Source organism: Parasteatoda tepidariorum, chromosome 7, assembly GCF_982258835.1.
Source record: "Parasteatoda tepidariorum strain Cologne lab strain chromosome 7, Ptep-v5.0, whole genome shotgun sequence".
In the NCBI taxonomy this organism is placed as follows: domain Eukaryota; kingdom Metazoa; phylum Arthropoda; class Arachnida; order Araneae; family Theridiidae; genus Parasteatoda; species Parasteatoda tepidariorum.
Window position 1 is genome coordinate 7,391,064 of NC_141761.1, and position 20,478 is coordinate 7,411,541.

Genomic DNA, 20,478 nt, shown 5'->3' on the forward strand with positions numbered 1-20,478 from the left:
AGAGTCGCCTCGCTAACAGGCGGACCGCGGTTGTCCTCTTCGTTTAACGCAAATGAGGGTTAGTTCCATTGAAAAGTCCTCCACGAAGGCAAGGTTTTTCCCAATAATTGTATCAAGAGTTTCCCTGTCTTCTGGGTTGCGTTCAAAATGACAAGGCTGTGGAGTTGAACTATGGTAGTCGTAAACCCAAAATTGGGTCCCACTTTTGGGTCGGCTGTTCAACGACGGGTATAAAAAAACCGACAAGTAAAGCATCGAGACTCGTGATGATTGGACTCATAATTTAATAGTCATATGGGTTTTATTTATGAAAAATGCGAGTATTATGAAAATTGTTCATACTCTTCTTGTAAATTAAATTAAGCAAACCACCTTAGATGCTTTCGTAATGTTTGAAAGGTCACAAATTAGATATTTAGTTGAAAACAATGCCTTCATAAAAAGAACGTCTAGTAAAATTAGATTTTTTTTCTTCCTTCGGAGAAACCGCTGCACAAGATATTTTTACATATGTCCTCATACATGAAAATAATAATAATCTGCTGTGATTGGAAGTTGTGAGTTTTGCTATTTTTGTGACTGCAGACGTGTTTTGTGCAATTGTATAGACTATGGTTAATGAATTTACATAGAAAAAAAAGAGTTAAAAAAAAATGGCGTTCACAAACGAAAGTAAAAGTAATGCAGATGATTTTTCAGATTATGAACACATATAAAGACTCATATTTAACTTTTTTCATTTGCCCGAGATCATTTGGGATAGTCAACTGATGGTAAATTAAATAGTTTTTACACATGAAAAAAATTTCAACTTTAAATTTGCCCATTTATGTTTTGATTTAGTTCCTTGTACTTATTAAAAAATGTTGCATTTTCTTCAAAATAATTGGTAAGGGTTAACAAACGGCGAACAAAAATTGAAATCAAAAGTGTTTTGAGACAGTTTTTTCGAACTTTTAATGAAATGAACGAACATGAAAACACTTTGTTGCCGTTTAATGACTGAGGCATGGGATTAACGAGAGTAGCCTCGGAAGAATGCTTTCTTTCCATCCGTTCTATTGATGGTTAACCATCCTTAGCTGTAGACCAACTTCTGATCATTATTCTGCTGCCATCGAGAGAGCATAAAGATTTCTAAAAGTTTTTTTTTTCCATGTGTGTGAGACGATGAGATAGAAAGACATGCGTCCATTTTGGTGCCTTTTGGACGACGAATAAAAACAAATTGAATTCATGATGCCCCTCTGTAAACCCCGTGACCACAATTCAGGCAACGTCTCATGATCGCCATTTTTATATATTTGATTAGCGCTCTTTACACATATTTGATTAGCGCTCTTCATTGGGTCAGTTTTTTTTTTTCTCGAATGAATGTTTCTTAACGCAGAGTCGTTTTTAATGGAGCTCCTACTTTTGGAAGAAAAAAAAAACCCTTTTAGCATTGTTTTTGGACAATTTTCAAGAATCATGAAATTTTGAATCATGTAAAAGGAATGGCGTTTTCATACGCTACGAGCTGACAATACTCCGAAATAGATTGGGGTTGAATTGATTGTGAAAACGTTGAATAGAACTATGCGTACCGTGACTTTTTGCATAATTCGTAGGGAAAATCAACATGGTAACGGAAAAATCTCATTTTGAAAAAAAAAGGGAAAATGAAGCACTTTTTTTTATCTCAATCCATTCAGTATTAAAGATTAGATCGGAAAATATACTTTTCAGATTGCGCGTAATAAGTGTACACGCGTAATAAGTGTACATATGTTGGGGCTATCTGAGTCAACGAGATACTCTTTGAATCAACTTGATTCTATGTAAATTCTTTATCATCACGTGATACTCTACCGCTTTGTTGTTTTTACGAGACTGAAAGCGGGTTGCACTTGTTTACCTTCGTGTATCGATTAGTGAACATTTTAATGCAATACGCTAAAAATAAATGCAAATAGGAAGTATATAAAATATCTCTTATATTATTAATATATATATATATATATATCAGGGGTTTCCAACTTACAAGAGGCCGGGGGCCACAATTAAAAACACAAATCAAATGGCGGGCCGCAACTTTATCAAAATTTTATGTGGTACTCTTTTATGCTTGAAGGAACCTTAAATATTAATGTCAGATTTTTACCAAGTTGTACAAAACAAAAGTATTGAATTACAAATTAAAATAAGAAGTAGATTTTCAAAAATATTTAATTACATATTAAAAAATTCGGGCTACAATAACTTTAATGTGCACCCATGTATTAAACAATTAATGTGCAAATAGATATCTAATTGTTAAGATATAAAACTTCAAAAAGGTTGGCATTAAAACTTACATAGTAGCACACAAAATGCTAAATGGCAAAATTGAAGTTTGTCTGCTGCAACCACCGGACAATAGATATTTGCATTTTAAATTTAAAATTTACAAATGTGTGTGTAAATATTTTCGTCCAAAGTGAGTGGTTTCGAAAAGTTAAATCGGAGAATTTCTTCGAGAAAATTTCCGATACACGCATGCTAAATTATATTCACAAAATACAAAAAAAAAAAAAAAGGAAATAAAAAAGAGCAACATGCACGATTATTTTTGTATTTGAATAAACATTTCCTTGGATGTAAAACCTGAGAAATAATTTTTTTTGCACCGTTGGTATGATAAATTTCCCAGAAACGAAGAAATTAAGTTTTTATTAACGAGAAAAGTATTTTAAACCCAAATAGATCTTTTACGAAAATTGTCCTAAAAAAAAATGACAACTAATATATTTTAGTTTGCGGGCCACAAAAAAAGGCTTCGTGGGCCGGATGCGGCCCCCGGGCCGCCAGTTGGAAACCACTGATATATACATATATATATATATATATATATATATATATATATATATATATATATATATAAATGTATATATATATATATATATATATATATATATATATATATATATATATATATATATATATATATATATATATATATAGAGTGCCTTCTAATATTGTATCAATATAGCCAAAGCAAAATATATCAATACAATAGTGTGAGGAGCAGAATGGAATATAGAATTATTCTATTTTATATATTTTTTTTTAAATAAATATTTATTTTCTACAATTATTAATTGTCAACTTATTTAATTTAATTATTATCCGGTATTACCTTGCGCACATCCATTTCGGGTCCATCCTTGGTAACTAACAAATGAAACGCACTTCAGTGATGCAGTAAGAACGCACTTTAATACAAAAATCCTCTAGTTACGCTTTTAGCTCAATTTGCGCTTTTGTTTTCATTTTTTGCAATCTGGTCATCTTGTTACGAAAATATTTTAAATCATTTTTGAAAAATTTCCCGTTCATGTAAGTTCATTTGAATTCGCTACTCACTTTAGAGATTTCATTTCATGTTTTATTCTGTTTTTTCTTTTTATTTTATTTTCTGTTTTTACGTGATATTTTTACTTATTGTGTTCTCCTTTACTAGTTGTAATTTTTTTGTACAGCTCTTTGAGTGCTCCTCACGCTTTTGTATTGATATATTTTGCTTTGGCTATATTGATAGAATATTAGAAAGCACTCTTTTTTGTGGATATAATCGTGTCAGCTGATGAAAAGATTCTATTTTCTGGATTTTTTAAAAATTTTTGTCTTTTTTTTCGGATATTTTTTTTCCCTCCGGTTTCTTGTTATTTTTATTATTACCCTTCTTTCACTGTTCTGTAATTTTTCCCTTGTTTTCTCTACATTTTGAACTTATTTTTGGAGTTCTATTTACTTGCAGCTTATGCGCAATAAATAAAACTTTTTGTTTTTCTTAATTTTCTTCGTGTTTTTTGTATATATATATATATATATATATATATATATATATATATATATATATATATATATATATATATATATATATATATATATATATATATATATATATATATATATAAAGTTTACTAAAGTAATTTCACTTTCTGGAAACATTTGCCCAAAAATAAAATCTTCAAAAAGTGTGAAATTTACAGCAGTTGAGGATAAATTCTATTTCAGAGTTGGATCAACCGAAACTAATCATCTTTTAAAGCTTTGTTTCTAACAAAGAAAAAAAAACTTCATTTGTAATGAAAATATGAAGGCAATGCAAAATTAATTGTATGTAGCATATTAAAAGTAATTTTTGAAAGGGGTAAATGATCAATGAATGCCTGATCGAGTCGCACATTTTAAGGGATTTGAATAGAATATAGGATTTATTCAATGTTCGAGTGATGAATATGATAAGAAGAATAAAGCTGCTTACTTCAATCAAACAAAAGGTTTCGTCCAGAGTATTCCAAAAGTCTTCGAAATGTTTTGATGCGTCCACCAACACCAGAAATCCCGTCGAAGCTATCTCTTTCCTAAAAATGTCCAATTCTTTTTTAATAATCAATCAATCCGTTACACTGCATAATTTTTAATAACAACAGTTGGTGAAGAAAAAAAATAGCTTTTTAATAGGCGTTGAAATATGAAATTTTCAAATAAGTGAAATGAGGGAGAGACAGAGGAGAAAAATTCCGCTCATCTTCATTTAATTTTCAAAAATAAACTAATGATGGATACACTAGGGGTGCTCAACCAGCGGACCACATGCGATCCGCGGGTGCCTCTGAACGCAATGAAATTTTTTTTTCTTCGAAACATACTGAATTTTATTTTGTACTATAATGGATTTGCTTAACTTATTTCTAAATAAATTCAAATAATTGAAAGCATTTAATTTTCTGATAATTTGTTATTAAGTTTACTGATAAAGAAAACTTAGAACACTAATGTTATATAAAAATTATCATATTTGCTGCTAACATGACTAAATATGAATGCGGCCCTTCGCTAATCTACCTGCTGTGCAAGTGGCCCTTCATTAAAAAAGGTTGTGCACACCTAGAATACACCATCAGAATTCGAGATACAAAATGTGGAGATTTTCTGACCAAATTATAACAATTCTGCCAACAGAACTGTGATGAAACTAAATTTTAAAAATTTCTCGCATATTTTATAGTTTTGGAGAAAAATCCACAGATGTTCTAAAATTTCTCATCTAATTACTAAAACCCTATTTAACACCTTTTTTGAAAATGGTAAAATTGCGTGGTAAAATGTGTTTCACAATGGTGATAAATTTTTGTGGTAAATAGTGCGTAATTTTTTAAACTTCTGTGAGTTTAATAAAATACCTAATTGGATTTGCATCAATGACTGATAGTTCCGTAACGTTTGGAATTGAGCTTCACGTGTAATGAATGTTTAATGACAATTAATTCGTCTCAAATCGATTGGCCCCCCGAGGGATTTCCTTAGAGAAACGGTATTTGGAAGGGGGGAAAAAATGGGGCTCAATCACCGAATAAAATCAATCCTCTCATATTCCGGTCAAAAAACAACTAACTAAATCAGAATAAAAAATCAATCGTCTTATGTTCTGGTCAAAAAATAATTAAATAAATAAAAATAAAATCTATCGTTCTGGTCACAAAATAACAAGTAAATAAGAATATTTAAAACTAATTAAGTACATTAATTGTTTTATATTCCAGCAAAAAATAACTAGGAATAAAAATATTTTATTGCACAAATAAATGAAATAAAGTTCGTACAAGAAAAGTTTCGGAAAACAATTCCAGCGTAATTTAAATAAAAAAAAGAATCAACTATTAAAAATGTAAACTCTGCAGAAATAATCAATGTTAAATGAACCGTTAGAACAATATGCAGTCTTAGCCGGGCAAGGCGGTGGTTGTTATTATTGAGCCATTGGTTAAAAGGCTTGAACGTACTCAATTATTAGTGCAAGTTAAAAAATCAGGCACAAAAACATACTACAGTGATCCTTCAAGGAACCAAAATTTTGGTTCATTATAACCGGTATTTCACTCTATTCGTACTGCAAACAATTTCAACTCATTTTTCCGAACTGCTCCCTTTTATGACACATTATTTAAATAAATGACTCATAAAAAGACATACAAAAATGATTAAAAAACAATAGGTAGCAACAAAAAATGTGTTACATACCACCTCAATAGATGGTTTCAAAAATCTGTATATGTATTTTATGAAGAAATTTCACAATTACGATCACGAAAAATGAAATATTTTTACGAAAAATAAAAAAAAATATCAGTCGAAAATGCTCATAATAACCAATTTTCTCTCTTCTTTTGTTTCACTATATTCACAAAAAATAATATAATATGAGTATAGAAAGGCAATGGAGCGATCATTTCGTTCACTATATCCGGTTCACAATAAATCATGTTCACTATAGCGGGGTTTGACCTCAATATTTCGACGTGTCAGGGTACCTATAACAAATCAGCATTTTTTTAAAAATAAAAAGCTCTAAAAAAAAACTTAATGGTCAAGAGAATGAAGTGTCAAATTTTCGGTTTGTTTTTAAACTTACCGACTAATTGTACAGAAATGAACAAAAACAATATTACTTTCAACCGCGTCGAAACTATTGAAGCCACCCTAATTTGATTTTTCAAAGAAAATCAATAATTTAACTAATAGTTATTTTTTGCAATAATTGAGTAACTTTTTATGATTGTCAATGCCTAGATATGGGAGGTAACATTAAGAAGAGGTCTCGGGGAATAGGAGTGACCCAGGTTCGAATCCCGGGGATGATGGCTGATGGACACGAATTCTGGCTCAAAGATAATCTCACAGATGGGCGGATCAGGGGTAAGTGGCGGGTGGGAAGTGCTTCATAGCATCCCGTCGAGCTAACCGCGAGAGCTTTTTTGTGAAGGTCAGTTCCATCCAAAAGTCTATTTCTTTTTGGTATAAATTCATTGCTTAAAGACATATTTCATGTTTTGACCCAATCCATCAACGTCTTTGCAAGACTGAAAGAAAGTAGGGAGGGAAAAATGGTTTTGCATAGATAATTGCATATTAGAAACAGAGGGGGAAAAAGAATATAAATGTATACATTCATTTTACACACACACACCCTTACAAAAAGAACAATCCCTAGGGAAGGAAGGTAATTTATTTTGATGGATTGAAAGGCTTGTTTTACATTTTACTCAGAAGCCAGAGGTGAATTCCTTTGAAGAAAAAAAAAAATAGCGGCAAAGGGAAACCACTGAGAATAAAATGAATAGAATTACGTATTTTTTCATACTTCCTGTTTCGATTTTTTTCCTTCACACTAGATGGGGATTTTTAGTATCCGTTACAAACTGATACAACTAGGTATCAGTTACAAAACCTGATATTTTAAATATCAGATTCATTTTTTAGAGACATATCAGATACAAAGCGTCGAAGTTCAGAGTCATTGTTTTTATTATCACTGCGGATTCCTACACTGAAACAAAACAAAAAATAGATAGCATAACATAAATTTTTTTTTCGTTAAAAAAATACGATAGAAGTAATTTTTAATGAGTGCGAAGGGACTGCAAAATTTGTTTGTAAAAATAATAGAAATATAGTACTTAAATTATTTCTGTTTAGTATGAAAGATGTAGAATAACTTAACTGTATATTTTTTTTTTCCATTGTTCTCTGAAAAACATTGTCAACATCAAAAAGATTTGCAACTTATGCTAATACCAGCAAAGCCTGCGATAGGAAATCATAGCCAATTTATAAGGTGTTTATTCAGTGGCGCCATCTATGGCCGAAAATACGACTTCAGCCACTCACAGATCGTTTTACAGGGAGGACCCATTTCTACGTCATTCATCCACGGGTCGTAAGTTTGATCTGAATCAGAGTACGATCCGATTCTGAACCCCAGAGGTATTTTGCTTCTATTTTATAACCGTCATAGAACAGCCGATCGAATTTTCCATTTACGACAACTAACTCCGTATCCTAATAATTTTGAATTCAATCCAGAAGACATGGGATCTCGTGGATCAAGTATTGGGAGACATTTGCCTTCGTGGAGGAACCTTAGAGGAAACTAACAAGTATTTGAGGGGCATGGAGAAGAAAACCACGAAAATCTCCCATGGTTAGCCTGACGGAAAGGGGACTCTAACCCATAATTCGTCTACCACTGAGGTCATTTTACGTCTCATTATATATATATATATATATATATATATATATATATATATATATATATATATATATATATATATATATATATATATATATATATATATATATATGTATATATATAAACTCAGTGGAGCGACAGGGGCCATAGAAGGCCAAGGTCTACTCTGGTCAGCCGAACGCGGAACCGATAGTGTTTAGTTCCCAAGCATGCTTGGTACTCCTATCGTAATATTTATCGATAAATATTTTTAATTTCCTCAAAATGTAAAAGATGACCAAAAAAAAAAATTGAAAATAATCGATTAAATAGTTACTGAATTTTTTTTTTTTTTTTTTTAACTTTTGCCTTTTTACATTTGCTGGAACAATCCGTTACATGGAAAACTGTGAAAACTTCCACCAACCCTCCATACCAAAAATTTCCAGGCCGGACGACACGAAAATTCTAGCCCATAATTTAATATTTTGACACGCAAATGGATACTTTGAAATATCATGAAAGAATTAAATAAGTATATTCACCAAAAAACTGGAGCGGAAATATATAGCTGCTTAAAAAAAAAAAAAAAAACATGAAAGTGTTTCAAACAATGGGGTCCATTCTAAAAACGTTAAGAACTTATTTGTTTGATGACGTACTCGGGAATGGAGTGGAAGTAGAGGAAAAGTTGCGCCAAATGACAGGAAGACAAGTTGTTATCTTTAATGGCATCACTTGAAATAACCACACAAGAACGGCCCTTCAGATCTCTGCAACCTGTAAAAAAAAAAACATTTCTTTTTACCGACAAAGTTATGAAAAATAGTTCCTTCGTAATTTACATTAAGTGGTGAATTTTTTTCAAAGAATAGGGATGAAACACATATATCATAATTTACATCAAGGAATAATCAAATCGAGAGGAAATTAACAACTTTGCTTCTTAGCAAATTTAAAGAAAATTTTAATTAAAGGAGGGTATCTGCTACATTTTAGATTTTCAAATTCATGACTTTTCACGACTTATTGCTAGAACATTTCATGACTTAACGAAGTGACTATTTCCTCCAGACAAAAATAGAATAATAAATTTAAAAAAGCATTATAATAACACGAATTGAAATGATAGGTTTTACCAAAAACTGTTATACTCTGCCTCTTCATATTTATAGATTTTAAATTTAAGAAACAGAGTAATGAAAGAATTGAAGCAATAAAGTAAGTGAAAAAAATACAAAAGAAAAAAAGCAGAATTCAGGCAGAATTACATTCTAAAGATACTTTTCTTGTTCATCGGAAAAGAAAGAAATACTCCTGATTTTCTGTACTCATTTCCAAATAAAAAAAATTCGCCAATGACTGACTTGCTTCAGTTAGAATTTTAAATTGAAAAAACAAATAAAAATTCTGAAATCACAGAAGTTTCAAAGATAATTCGCTCCAGAAATGACGTTCTTTCCTCCAGTTTTTGAAAGAACACCATCATTTTTAAAGAAAATGATAAAAACATTTTATATTTCAATAAATTATGACTGAGTGGGGATTTTGTTACACATTCAGATATTTGGAACATCATAAGATTGGGGGGGGGGGTCAAATTCCATTTTGAAAATTTGATTTTTCGGCGACCTAAATCCATGACCTTTTTTTTTTTAAAAAAAAAAAAAGTTTAAATCATGACGTTTCATGATACATTTTGTTCAATACCGAAATTCATGACTTACCACGATTTCTAATGAATTGCCAGGAGCGCAGATACCTTGTATATACACTTGAAAAGGTGTAGTTACATCTAAATAAAGTGAACATTCCTGAATATTTTCCTTTCAAAAACGCTAACGTTGACGTACTTTGAATGCCGGCAATAGATTGTTTATAATCCAGTAAGAATGGACCCGAGTTCGTAATTGTTTTATCTATATATCTACTAAAACAAAAGTTCTACACAACAAAATGATGTGTGTTTTTAGTTGCGCATTAAAGATATTAATACTTTAAATTTTAAACATACATCATTATTATTATATAATTCTATAATATTTAATTTTCATTCGTTTCTGTTCTGTTAAGATTAATTCGAAGCCGTTTTAATATTTTAATGGTACTTTGCGCATGTTTGATTAATATTTGATTTCATTTCAACAATGAATGCATCCTAAATGAACTTTTTTAAATTGTACCATAAAAATAATTTTACAGACTTCAATGTGTATTATATCTAATTGTTATTATTGAAACTGTTGTGAATCAATTTAACCGCTTCCCTTACCTATTTTTTGGAGAAACAAATCAACCAATTTTTTCATTTTATTAATAAATGCAAGGAACTACAACATCATACATAAGTTTTAAGCTGAAATTTTATTTTATTTTTTATGCGTAAAAAACATTTACTTTACCATCAGTTAACTATCTCGGGCAAATGAAAAAAAGTTAAATATTAGATAGTTTTTAAAAGAAGGGACACAATACAAAAGGGATACTTTTCACACCTCATTCAAGTGATTTTTTTTTAACTGTAAATTCAGCAATGCGCACAAAACGCAATCCAACAACTCCCAAACAAAACCTTGCAAACTTCCAATCACAGCGAATTATTATTATTATTTATTTATTTATTTTTTTGTTTAATTCTGGTCGAGTAAAAACGTACTGACAAATTGTGCTAAGCCCGAGTGTTCTCTGGATAATAACCATTTGCAATATTTACATATCCGAATTAACTCGGGATAATCTAGGAAGCAGTCAACACTAAAAGCAGTGCAAAGAAACATTTTTGATATAAAGATACACTAAAATGTTTTACAGTGAACAGAAAAAAGAATCTGAGCACAATATAATGGGGGAGGGGGCATTTTTATAAAGAAAAATAGCCGCTCTTTATCGCCTGCAATATCTCCTCGAGGGAAAAACTTTTCTCATCCCTTCTATCTTTCCCTATAAAGAATTCTAATGAGGGAGAAAGGAACTCAGGTAGGGAGGAACAACTTTTGATGTCCCTGGAAAGATCTGGGGGGGGGGGGAGGGAGAGAAATGTCAATATTACCTGGGTAGAATGTCACTCCTATTTCCGCAGACAAGAGTAAATATAACAGGGAGGGAATCAAAAAATCGATAACAGCAAAAAAGAAAAGAAGGTAGGGATTTTTAGACATTTTTCCACCGTTTCTTTATTTTCAATCGATTCAAATGTGTTTGGCTGTAGATTTTTTCAAAATAATATTAAAATTCGTTAAATTTCTTTTAAAAAAACATATTATAAGGCAGTTATTTTAGTTTCACGGAGTCCTAATTACCATTTCACTATCACAGACTTACTAATTTATCGCGCATGAGTCGAATATTTTTGTCAAATAATTAAAGTAATGGTAAATTTTAATATTTTACAAATGAGTTAGAACAATGGTGACTACCACCACATATAGGAACAGAAACCATTTCACTAGAATAAAAAAATACAGCAAAATAGAAAGAATAAAAATATAAATGAAAAGCACCAACAACATGACAGCACTGCACTGTCAGCATTACCATGCAGTCAGAGCAGAAGCAGTTTCTTCATTCGGTGGCAAAATAACACAGACAAGTATGTCCCAGAGAGAGTAATAAAGCAAGCCAGTCGAAGAAAACTAAGATACAGGAATTGGAAGTAAACATATTCAACTGGTGAAAATCTCGATTTCTCGGATGTAAGTCAAATGTCACATGTTCGACATATGAAAAAAAATGAATTTATATGCCAAAATGGAAAACCATAAAACTACAAAAAAAATATCTGAAGTTATTAGTTTGGGGAGAAAGAACAAATGAAATCAAGGTAATCGATTGGAAATATATAGGCGATTACGTTTCAAGGTGTGTTTCTTTCCTTCTCAAGTTTAATATTGTTCCATTTTGTGTTCGTGTATATATACATACATTACAATTATTCGAGGACAACTCACGATGGTCAAAATTTACCACAATTAAGCGATTTAACCCGCAAAAAACACTCGATCCAGAGTATCTATATAAATGCAGTTTTAATGGATACTAAATATGTTTATTTTACCTATAATTGGCATTGATTAAAATTGTTCCAACTGCCATGAAACAAAAAGAGACTATTACCAATTTACCATTTTATTTTATATTTTATTACCGTCGTTGAACAGCCGACCCAATTTTTTTGGGGGTTTATGACTACTTATGTTCAACTCCGTAGCCTTGTCATTTTTGAACCCAATCCAGAAGACAAGGGAACTCCTGGATCAAGTATTGGGAGAAATTTGCTTTCCTAGAAGACTTTTTCATTGAACTAACCATAACCATCTAGAAGTGAGGAGGCCGTGACCGCAGTTGTATTCGATTAGTCATCCATATCGTGGAACGCCAATCTTTCTTTGAATATATATATATTTTTTGAATTTGACCATTTAATCTGACCATCTAATATGTTCTTTTGCCCACTTAACTCGTTTCGGTCAGAAAATCAATGGAAGCAAGTAATCTGGAACGATGAGAGTAAAATATCACTCTTTGGTAGTGATGGTAGAAAATACGTGAGACGTAGAGTAGGTGAAGCACTTCATCCTGATTGCATTGAAGCAACTACAAAAAACCCAACAAATGTCATGATTTGGGCATGTATGTCTGCAGATGGTATGGACCGAATTCAAGTGATTGATGGCATCCTGAATGCCAAAAAATACATCGAAACTGTCCTGAAACCAAAATTGATACCTTCCATCAGGGATCTCTTCCCCAACAACACGCCATTTATTTTTCAGCAGGATTCAGCTCCATGCCACACAGCAAAAGTATGCAAAGCATGGTTTCAAAATAAAGGCATGGATATATTATCTTGGCCAGGAAACAACCCTGATCTCAATTCTATTGAAAATTTGTGGCGACGTTCGAAAATTTCTGTGCGAAAAAAACGTCCATCCAATAAAAGACAACTTAATGAAGCTATAATTGATTCTTGGCACCATGTGATTACGAAAGATGAACTCCAAACACTTGTTCACTCGATGAAAAGACGCTGTGAAGCTGTCTTAAAAAAATAAGGGTTATCCTACTAAGTATTGATTGTGTAAGATAGATCTTACTATTAGTTGCATAACTTTTTTTGTAATACAGATTTTGTAATACTGTATTTATTATTAAATTTTACATTAAATTACCTTCAATTTGATATATAAACGTTTGTATTTAAGTGAAAAATAATATATTCTTCAAGCACACAAAGTTGAAAAACATGAAACTTTCAAAAAATGTCCGCACTTTTGGCCACCACTGTATATATAATTTAAGGAAAAGATCTTTAATGTATTTAACTGTATTCATTTTTTTTTCTATTTTTCTTATGTATTCTATGTAATTTAAAAATAGTAGTAATGTTGGATTTTAGCTTAAAAGCTAGAATAAATGCTAGCCTTCATCTGTTACTTATTTATCAGTAAATATTTATGAACGCGCACCCCCCCCCCCAAGTAGGTATCGACGGAATTGATGACTGCCTCCTCCTTTCTAGATGGTTATGAACTAACCCGCATTCGCGTTACATGGAGACCACGATAACCTCCCACGGTTACCCTGACGGCAAAGGGACTCCAAGCCATGACACTGAGGATATTTCACGTCAGTAATGTGGTCGGTGCAAGTCGGATGCAGATTCGTATCGACCAGCCATCGGTGGGATTCAAACCCGGATCACCTCAATTGAAGGCGAACGCGCTTTCCCCTGAATCATCGCTGCTTAATCAAGTACCATGGGTATTGATAAAAGTGAAGTCGATTGCATTTATGTTTTTTTTTTTTGAACAAATTAGTACCATTTCTGAATTAAATTTTTCAGTACAAATCCAATTGTTATATTGAAATCAGTACTTATTACCAAAATTAATTAAGCATCAGTGGCTATAATAATAGTACGGCGAATTTTTGCTTTTTCCTTTAAGCGAATTAGTATCATTTCTGTATTATTTATTTTTTTAGTACATAGTTTATTTTTTTATTCCAGTTGGTAATTTAATGAAGCATCATAGATTTCAACAACAGATGGCTATTTACTATACTTCTCCAAAATGAATTAGTATCATTCCTCCCTTAATTTTGCTTCCCAGGATAAATAATTTTCTTTAAATACCGTCTTTAAATTAGTAATTAGTTTCATACAAATACGTTTCAAACGCACAATTAAAAAAATAATCACGCGGTTTCAAATTAATTAAGGAATACTAGTTTGGTGACGTAGTCCCCTCATGCTACCACGCTGGCATAACAGTTAAAAACAATTATTGCAATCCATGACATTTCATGTTGTGGCGTTTATCAAAGTGTATGAAGTTCAAAAAAAAATAAATTCTATCTTACCGGGTATGAAAGCTATTTGAGAATGAAGGAGGTCGGGATCCACCTGATTGACGGTGGCCGGTTGAGTCAGAATGTGTTCGCAATATCCGTCATCAATGTCCTCCTCACCGAACAAATGACTGATGGAAGCTGAAAAGAAAAATACTCACTAGAATGTTGTTCACAGTGTGAAATATATGTAATGACAGTAAGAATATCTTGATTTATAAAGTAAAATAAAAATCTGTTCCTTCATCAAACACAAATATTATTTTATACAGGTCCTTATGAGCTTCTACAAGATGAGCAAATTGGCTTCTAGAAGATTTTGGAATTTTTTAAGGAGCATAAATAAGGAGGAGATAGATATAATGATAAGCCAGATTGGTGTTGTAGTTCATTTACGTCACACTAGAGCTGCACAATGGGCAATTGGCGACGGTCTGGGAAACATCCCTGAGAATGATCCGAAGACATGCCATCACAATTTTGATCTTCTGCAGAGGGGATGGCAACCCCCGCTTCGGTAGCCCGACAACCTGCAAGCGAAGTCGAGCCCTTTATGATAGACCAGTATAACGAGGACTCGTACCGCACACCCTCTGTCCCTACGCAGACTGATCCAAGTGGTCACCCATTCGGACACTGACAGCAGCCAGTGATGCTCGACTTCGGTGATCTGCGGTGTCTTAACGATCAGCCCACTGCAGGTCCTTATGAGAGCCTCTTAATGGTATACCTAAAAAAATACACGCATTTTTATACTTCTGTTTAGGATCCCATCTTTTACCGTCTCTGCTCGATTGTAAACAAAAAATCTGAGAAATTGAAGAAAATTATTCATGAATTCAGTATCGGAGCTTTTCCCAATAATTAACGTTTAGATCACCCTTAAAAATGCATATGAACACTCGTCCTGGTATTAACTTGTTCATTCACACCATTTTTGGTGGTCACCATGTTCAACACCCCAGTTTTAACAAATGTAGTATTTTTTAAACTTTTTCGAAAATTGAGAATTCTTAACTAGTGAAAGAAAATAGTGACATCATCTCCAGCCCTAATGGAAGGGTACCAGTTTGTCAAGGAAGGCCTTTTCTTGTCACCATAATGGTCACGAGCCCTGACCTTTGTGACACCCAGGCGGGAATGCTTTCGATTGACATTACGAATACAAATTATACTAAACACTACATTTTAATATTTATGTATAGTTCGTTCATCAGAAGTTGGCACATGGCTCCACCTCCTCGCATGCAGAGTTCATTTAAGCACGGGGAGTAACAGGAGAAACGTCACCGAGCTTGAAATTGAGACAACCCTTATTGCTCACCAAACGCAAACAGTGAATTCTTTTTCAGTCACTTCCTTTGCTTTATCATCTACTATTATACCCTTCTTTACTCTAGCTAATTAAATATAGTGCAGCAAAATGTCTCGAAAAAGGACAAACTATATCCTCAAAAGAGGGAAATATCAATACATTTATGAAATATTTAATGTTAAAAAAAATGCACATGAAGAGTGCAAAATGAATATTTTTGTCAAATAGCAAACCGTGTTCAGGATTGTTCACACATCCTTCCATCAAAATTAGCAAAATTGTATCGTCAGATACCACGTAATGAAAGCGGAGGCAAATCCTGGCGAACGAATTATAAATAACGTTTTTCTAAAATTTAGGCATTGATTTTTTGAACATAAAATGTATCTTTACTTAAAAGTAGAAAACTAAATAGTGTTGTATATTTTTAAATAGTATCGGCCATCAATTATAATATGGAAAGCGAAGAATTACGTGCAAACGATTATTAGCAAACGATTTTTTATTCGACATTTTTTTCTACCAAACAAAGGTCTACAGGTTAATCCAAAAAGAACAATCAGACAGGTTTTTTGATCAGTTTTTCAAGTGCTAAAATGGCTTTGTTAGCCCTGAATAGAAAGAGCGATCTTTTTTTTTTTAAATGGTAAAATGGGTTAATACTCTTTTACTTATCAATTGCTATATTATACTTTCATATAATGTAATAAATGTTAAAGGTAGAAATTCTTAATAGAAAATAAAAAAAATATTAAATTGAAAGCAGTGGTGTCAGGCGAAGGACAAGTGAGCAAACGATCTATTAAGGGTGCACAACCTGGGATCCGCTGTGGCACATGAACATATAAAAATAAACTATAATAAAAAAATTTTGAAACAAATAAAGAAAGAAAAAAAATCGAAATTTTTGAAGTTTTTGACTCACCAAATCTAAATCAATGTAGTTTTTCGATAGCTATTTTTTCGGAGGCAATAAATTTCCACAGTTTTAAAACTCTCGATTTTTTTTATAGTACTACCAAATTACGATGAGTAAATTTCGAATTTTAGTAATCACTTTTGAAGCTCGTTATTTGAGTCCGATTCATAGTGACTTCTCAATGTGACTTTTCGGAAGTTATTGTACGATTTCCGCTTAAAATACCGCTCTTTTTAATACGATGTTATAACGACTACCCAATCGTGATCGTGCTAATCACTTTTGATGTACTTTATTTGTTTCAATTTTATCGTAAATCCAAACTATTTTTAACTTTCTTTTTTTTGGTATTTCCACGTGATTTTGAAAATACCGACATTTTTAATATGTGTTAATACGACACTCAAATCTAGAGCTTTATCACTCATATAATGAACACCACATAATTAGTTTTATTTAACGACAAAGAATAAAATGGGCAGGCCACGTTATCAGAAGGGACGGAGACCGTAAGACAAAAAGAGTTTTCAATGCCAGACCAGTTGGCACACGAAAAAGAGGCAGGCCGAATTTGAGATGGATAGCTGGCCTAGAAAAAGACCTTTTGGTCTTAAAAACTTAAAACTGGAAAACACTACCAGGAAAAAAGTTAGGAATCCGGAAAAACTTCTTGAGAAGGCCAAAGCCCACCCTGGGCTGTCGAGCCATTGATGGTGATGATGATTAATACCACACTCTAGTCGTACCTTTAAATATGAGCTTTATTTGTGCCGATTTCATGCCAAATCTTAGAGATTTCAACAACTAGACTTATGTACCGGGTTTTGAATAGCCTGATATTTTTAATCCGGTATTATAACGGTTTCTAATCAGGCGTTGCTTTTGACGTGACTTTCTTTGCGCTGATTTCATCGTCAATATATGTTACATTTAAACAATTCGTTTTTAATGCAATATTATAACACAACGCGAAATTCTAATGTGAGTTTTAAACTGGTTACTATGTTTGAGTTTTGTTTCTAATTCCTGGTAGCTTAAAAAGTACTTAAAAAAACCGTTTTAAAGTTCATAAAATCTCTTTTAATTTACTAAATTTAAATATTCTTAAGTTAAAAATATACTGAACTTAATCTCCACCGAATGCTGAATCCTATTTTGAGAAATAATTCATTTGTTTTATTTTAAATCAGTTTATTCCCTGTACAATTTCCTTAATTAAAATATTTAATTTGCATTTATGAGACTAAATAAAATATTTATAGCTTCTTATTTTTAGCTTTCATTCAAGAACATTACTGTTAATTTATTTTAATATAAGTTTTTGTGTTACATGACGTAATAAAAAAAATCCTCATTTTTGCGATTTTTTTTTTTTTTTTTTTTTTTTTTTTTGATGAGATGGAAATTTTGAAGGGAGAATAAATTCTACGAATTCAATAATGAATAAAATATTGCATTTAAATACCAATTCTATCCGTCCCCACATCTTTACCGTCGCTAATGGTATTATACCGCAGGATGATTTTAAACAGGATTACAGGATATTTCCCAAATCGTCGCCACTACCAGCACTACCTAAATAAAGTAATACTGTTTGTTCTATCACTTCCCGAAGCTGTACATCAGGATAAAATTCGTAGTCGAATTTTATTATTTTATAACATGGTGTGTAGCCAAATCTTTCAACAAAAAATAAGCACCTTTTAAGTAGTACTTTTCAAGCATATATTTTTAAGCACTATATTAACAAAATATTAAAAAAAAAAAAACATTTTTAAGCACTATATTAACAAAATACAAAATAATTTTCAGACTTTACATGATCCTGATAAAATAACTAGTTTCTGACAAAGAATTCCTTTCTTGATTATATTAGCCATTAAAAAATGATCGAGAGATTTTTCGGTTCGATATCAGAGGTTGGAAAATGAAGTCTGTAATTGAGAATATCTTGCAAAATGCAGCAGAGTTGCACACGAGAGTGCAATAATCTCACCGAACACAGCTTAGATGACGCACACGCAAACATTTCATCAAACAAGAAAAATGATGGGCACATTCATACGCTATAAACTGACGGTATAGATTGTGGTTGAATGAATTGTGAAAACGTTGAGAAAAAAAAAACGCTCTTGCATAATACGTGGCGAAAATCGACAGGGTAAAGAAGAAAAAAATCTCATTTTCCCAAAGGAAAAAATAAGCACCTTTCAAAAACACGCAATGAAGAAAGCACCTTTAAGGGCTTTTAAAAAACTAAAACCGGAAATAAGCACCTTTAAAAACGCTACGCACCCTATATAAGCTTTTTCAAAATAATACTTTCATATTAAACGGTGCATTCAGAACAATTTTTGACCCAATGATCGGATTTTTAAGTGTAAAGACTCAATCTTGATGGTTTGAGAGTTACGAAATAAATATGCTAAATAATAAATGAAGACGATATTTTGAGAAATAAAATCACAGTTGAGTATTTCCTACCATTCAATTAATCTAAGAATAAAAAGAAATCCAGAAGTTGTTTCGGTAAAATCAAACAAATTACAATAACGGAGGAAAATTATGTTGTTTTCTTTTTACTAGTGTTAAAGGAAAAAGGAAAACATATCATCCACGCAATTATTTTCTGAATAAATATGAAAGAAACGACGGAAAAAAATGATTCAAATAATAATGGAAATCAAATGAAGCATTCTATTAAAAGTGAATAACCTTGAGATGAAAAACAATTTGTTTTGCTCACTTCTTTAAAGATTCCGTTTTCTTGATATTTTTTTTTCTTCTTCTGTGCTTAACAAACATTTGATGAATGAATTATTTGACAGTACAAAACTCTTGAATGGAATTTTCACTTTAAAAGCTATGCGTGGTGATTCATTTTAAACTTCACATCTCTATTTACTGTTGAAGCCGATTGTAGTGTATCTACCACTACAAAAATATAAATCGAGTCTATGGTGGGGTGCCTTTTCATAAATGAAGGTTGACCCCCACATGATGTGAACAACTTTGATGGATGGTAACTGCGACCTCCCCAGGCTTCTCAGTCTCGATCACACACAACGTATACACTCGACTGCTAAAGATCGTGAACTTAATACAGCTCTCACGATCAGCACTCAAGAAGTACGGTGATCGTAACACAGCTCTCCCGTCTTCGCACAAAACAGCAATGAATCAACTAGTGTTATCCTATTCATCGAATTCTATCACAGCTATAATTCTGGTGGGGGAGTACTGTAGTGTATCTACCGCTACAAAAATACAATTCCAATTCACAAGACGTGTTTCTAGGGTGGTGTTCATAGATGAAGGTTGTCGTTAACATTTTCCACATCGATGAAAACTGATTTCGATGATGCAGGACCCCAAAGGAAAGAAATAACGCCCACAATTTCACCGTCAGCAACAACTGGTCGCAAAGACATAATTGATGAGCGCGTCGTAAGCATGCAACGGTCGTGAGCACAAGCCGTGGTGGCCTTCCAATAAGGTTCGAATAACAGCGAGATTTATAACCCCATTCAACTAATTAAAAACAGATTATTGTATTTCATTAACTTTAAAATATTAGTGCTTGAAAATCTGACCAACATGATAAAAGTTATATAGGAATATATATATTTTTTTTTATAATTGTATTTGTTGGTATATAGTTTTAGTTTCTAAAATAAGTTAGTAAAAAAATAGAGTTGGGTGATAAAAATTGTTTAGTTCCCAATCACTGCTGCATCCAATCATTTTTTTTTCCTTAAAAAAACCACAACTTGAATTACTTCACTAAATTTATAAAAGTGAAACATTTTTGAAGAAAAAAAAATTATTCAGTTATCAAATTTAAATTTCATTTTCTGATGG

General features: G+C 32.1%; 1 protein-coding gene across 3 annotated transcripts in view; it reads right to left on the minus strand.

Annotated features, from left to right (window-relative positions):
* LOC107444770 (puratrophin-1) overlaps positions 1 to 20,478 on the minus strand; it is a 286,553-nt gene that overhangs the window by 157,949 nt on the left and 108,126 nt on the right. For all 3 annotated transcript variants that reach the window (XM_071182931.2, XM_071182930.2, XM_087167220.1), the window contains exons 4-6: positions 14,396 to 14,524; positions 8,698 to 8,815; positions 4,289 to 4,388 (exon numbers count right to left, since the gene is read on the minus strand). In XM_071182931.2, coding sequence (XP_071039032.2) covers positions 4,289 to 4,388; positions 8,698 to 8,815; positions 14,396 to 14,524 — 347 coding nt within the window. The remainder of the gene's footprint in view (positions 1 to 4,288; positions 4,389 to 8,697; positions 8,816 to 14,395; positions 14,525 to 20,478) is intronic.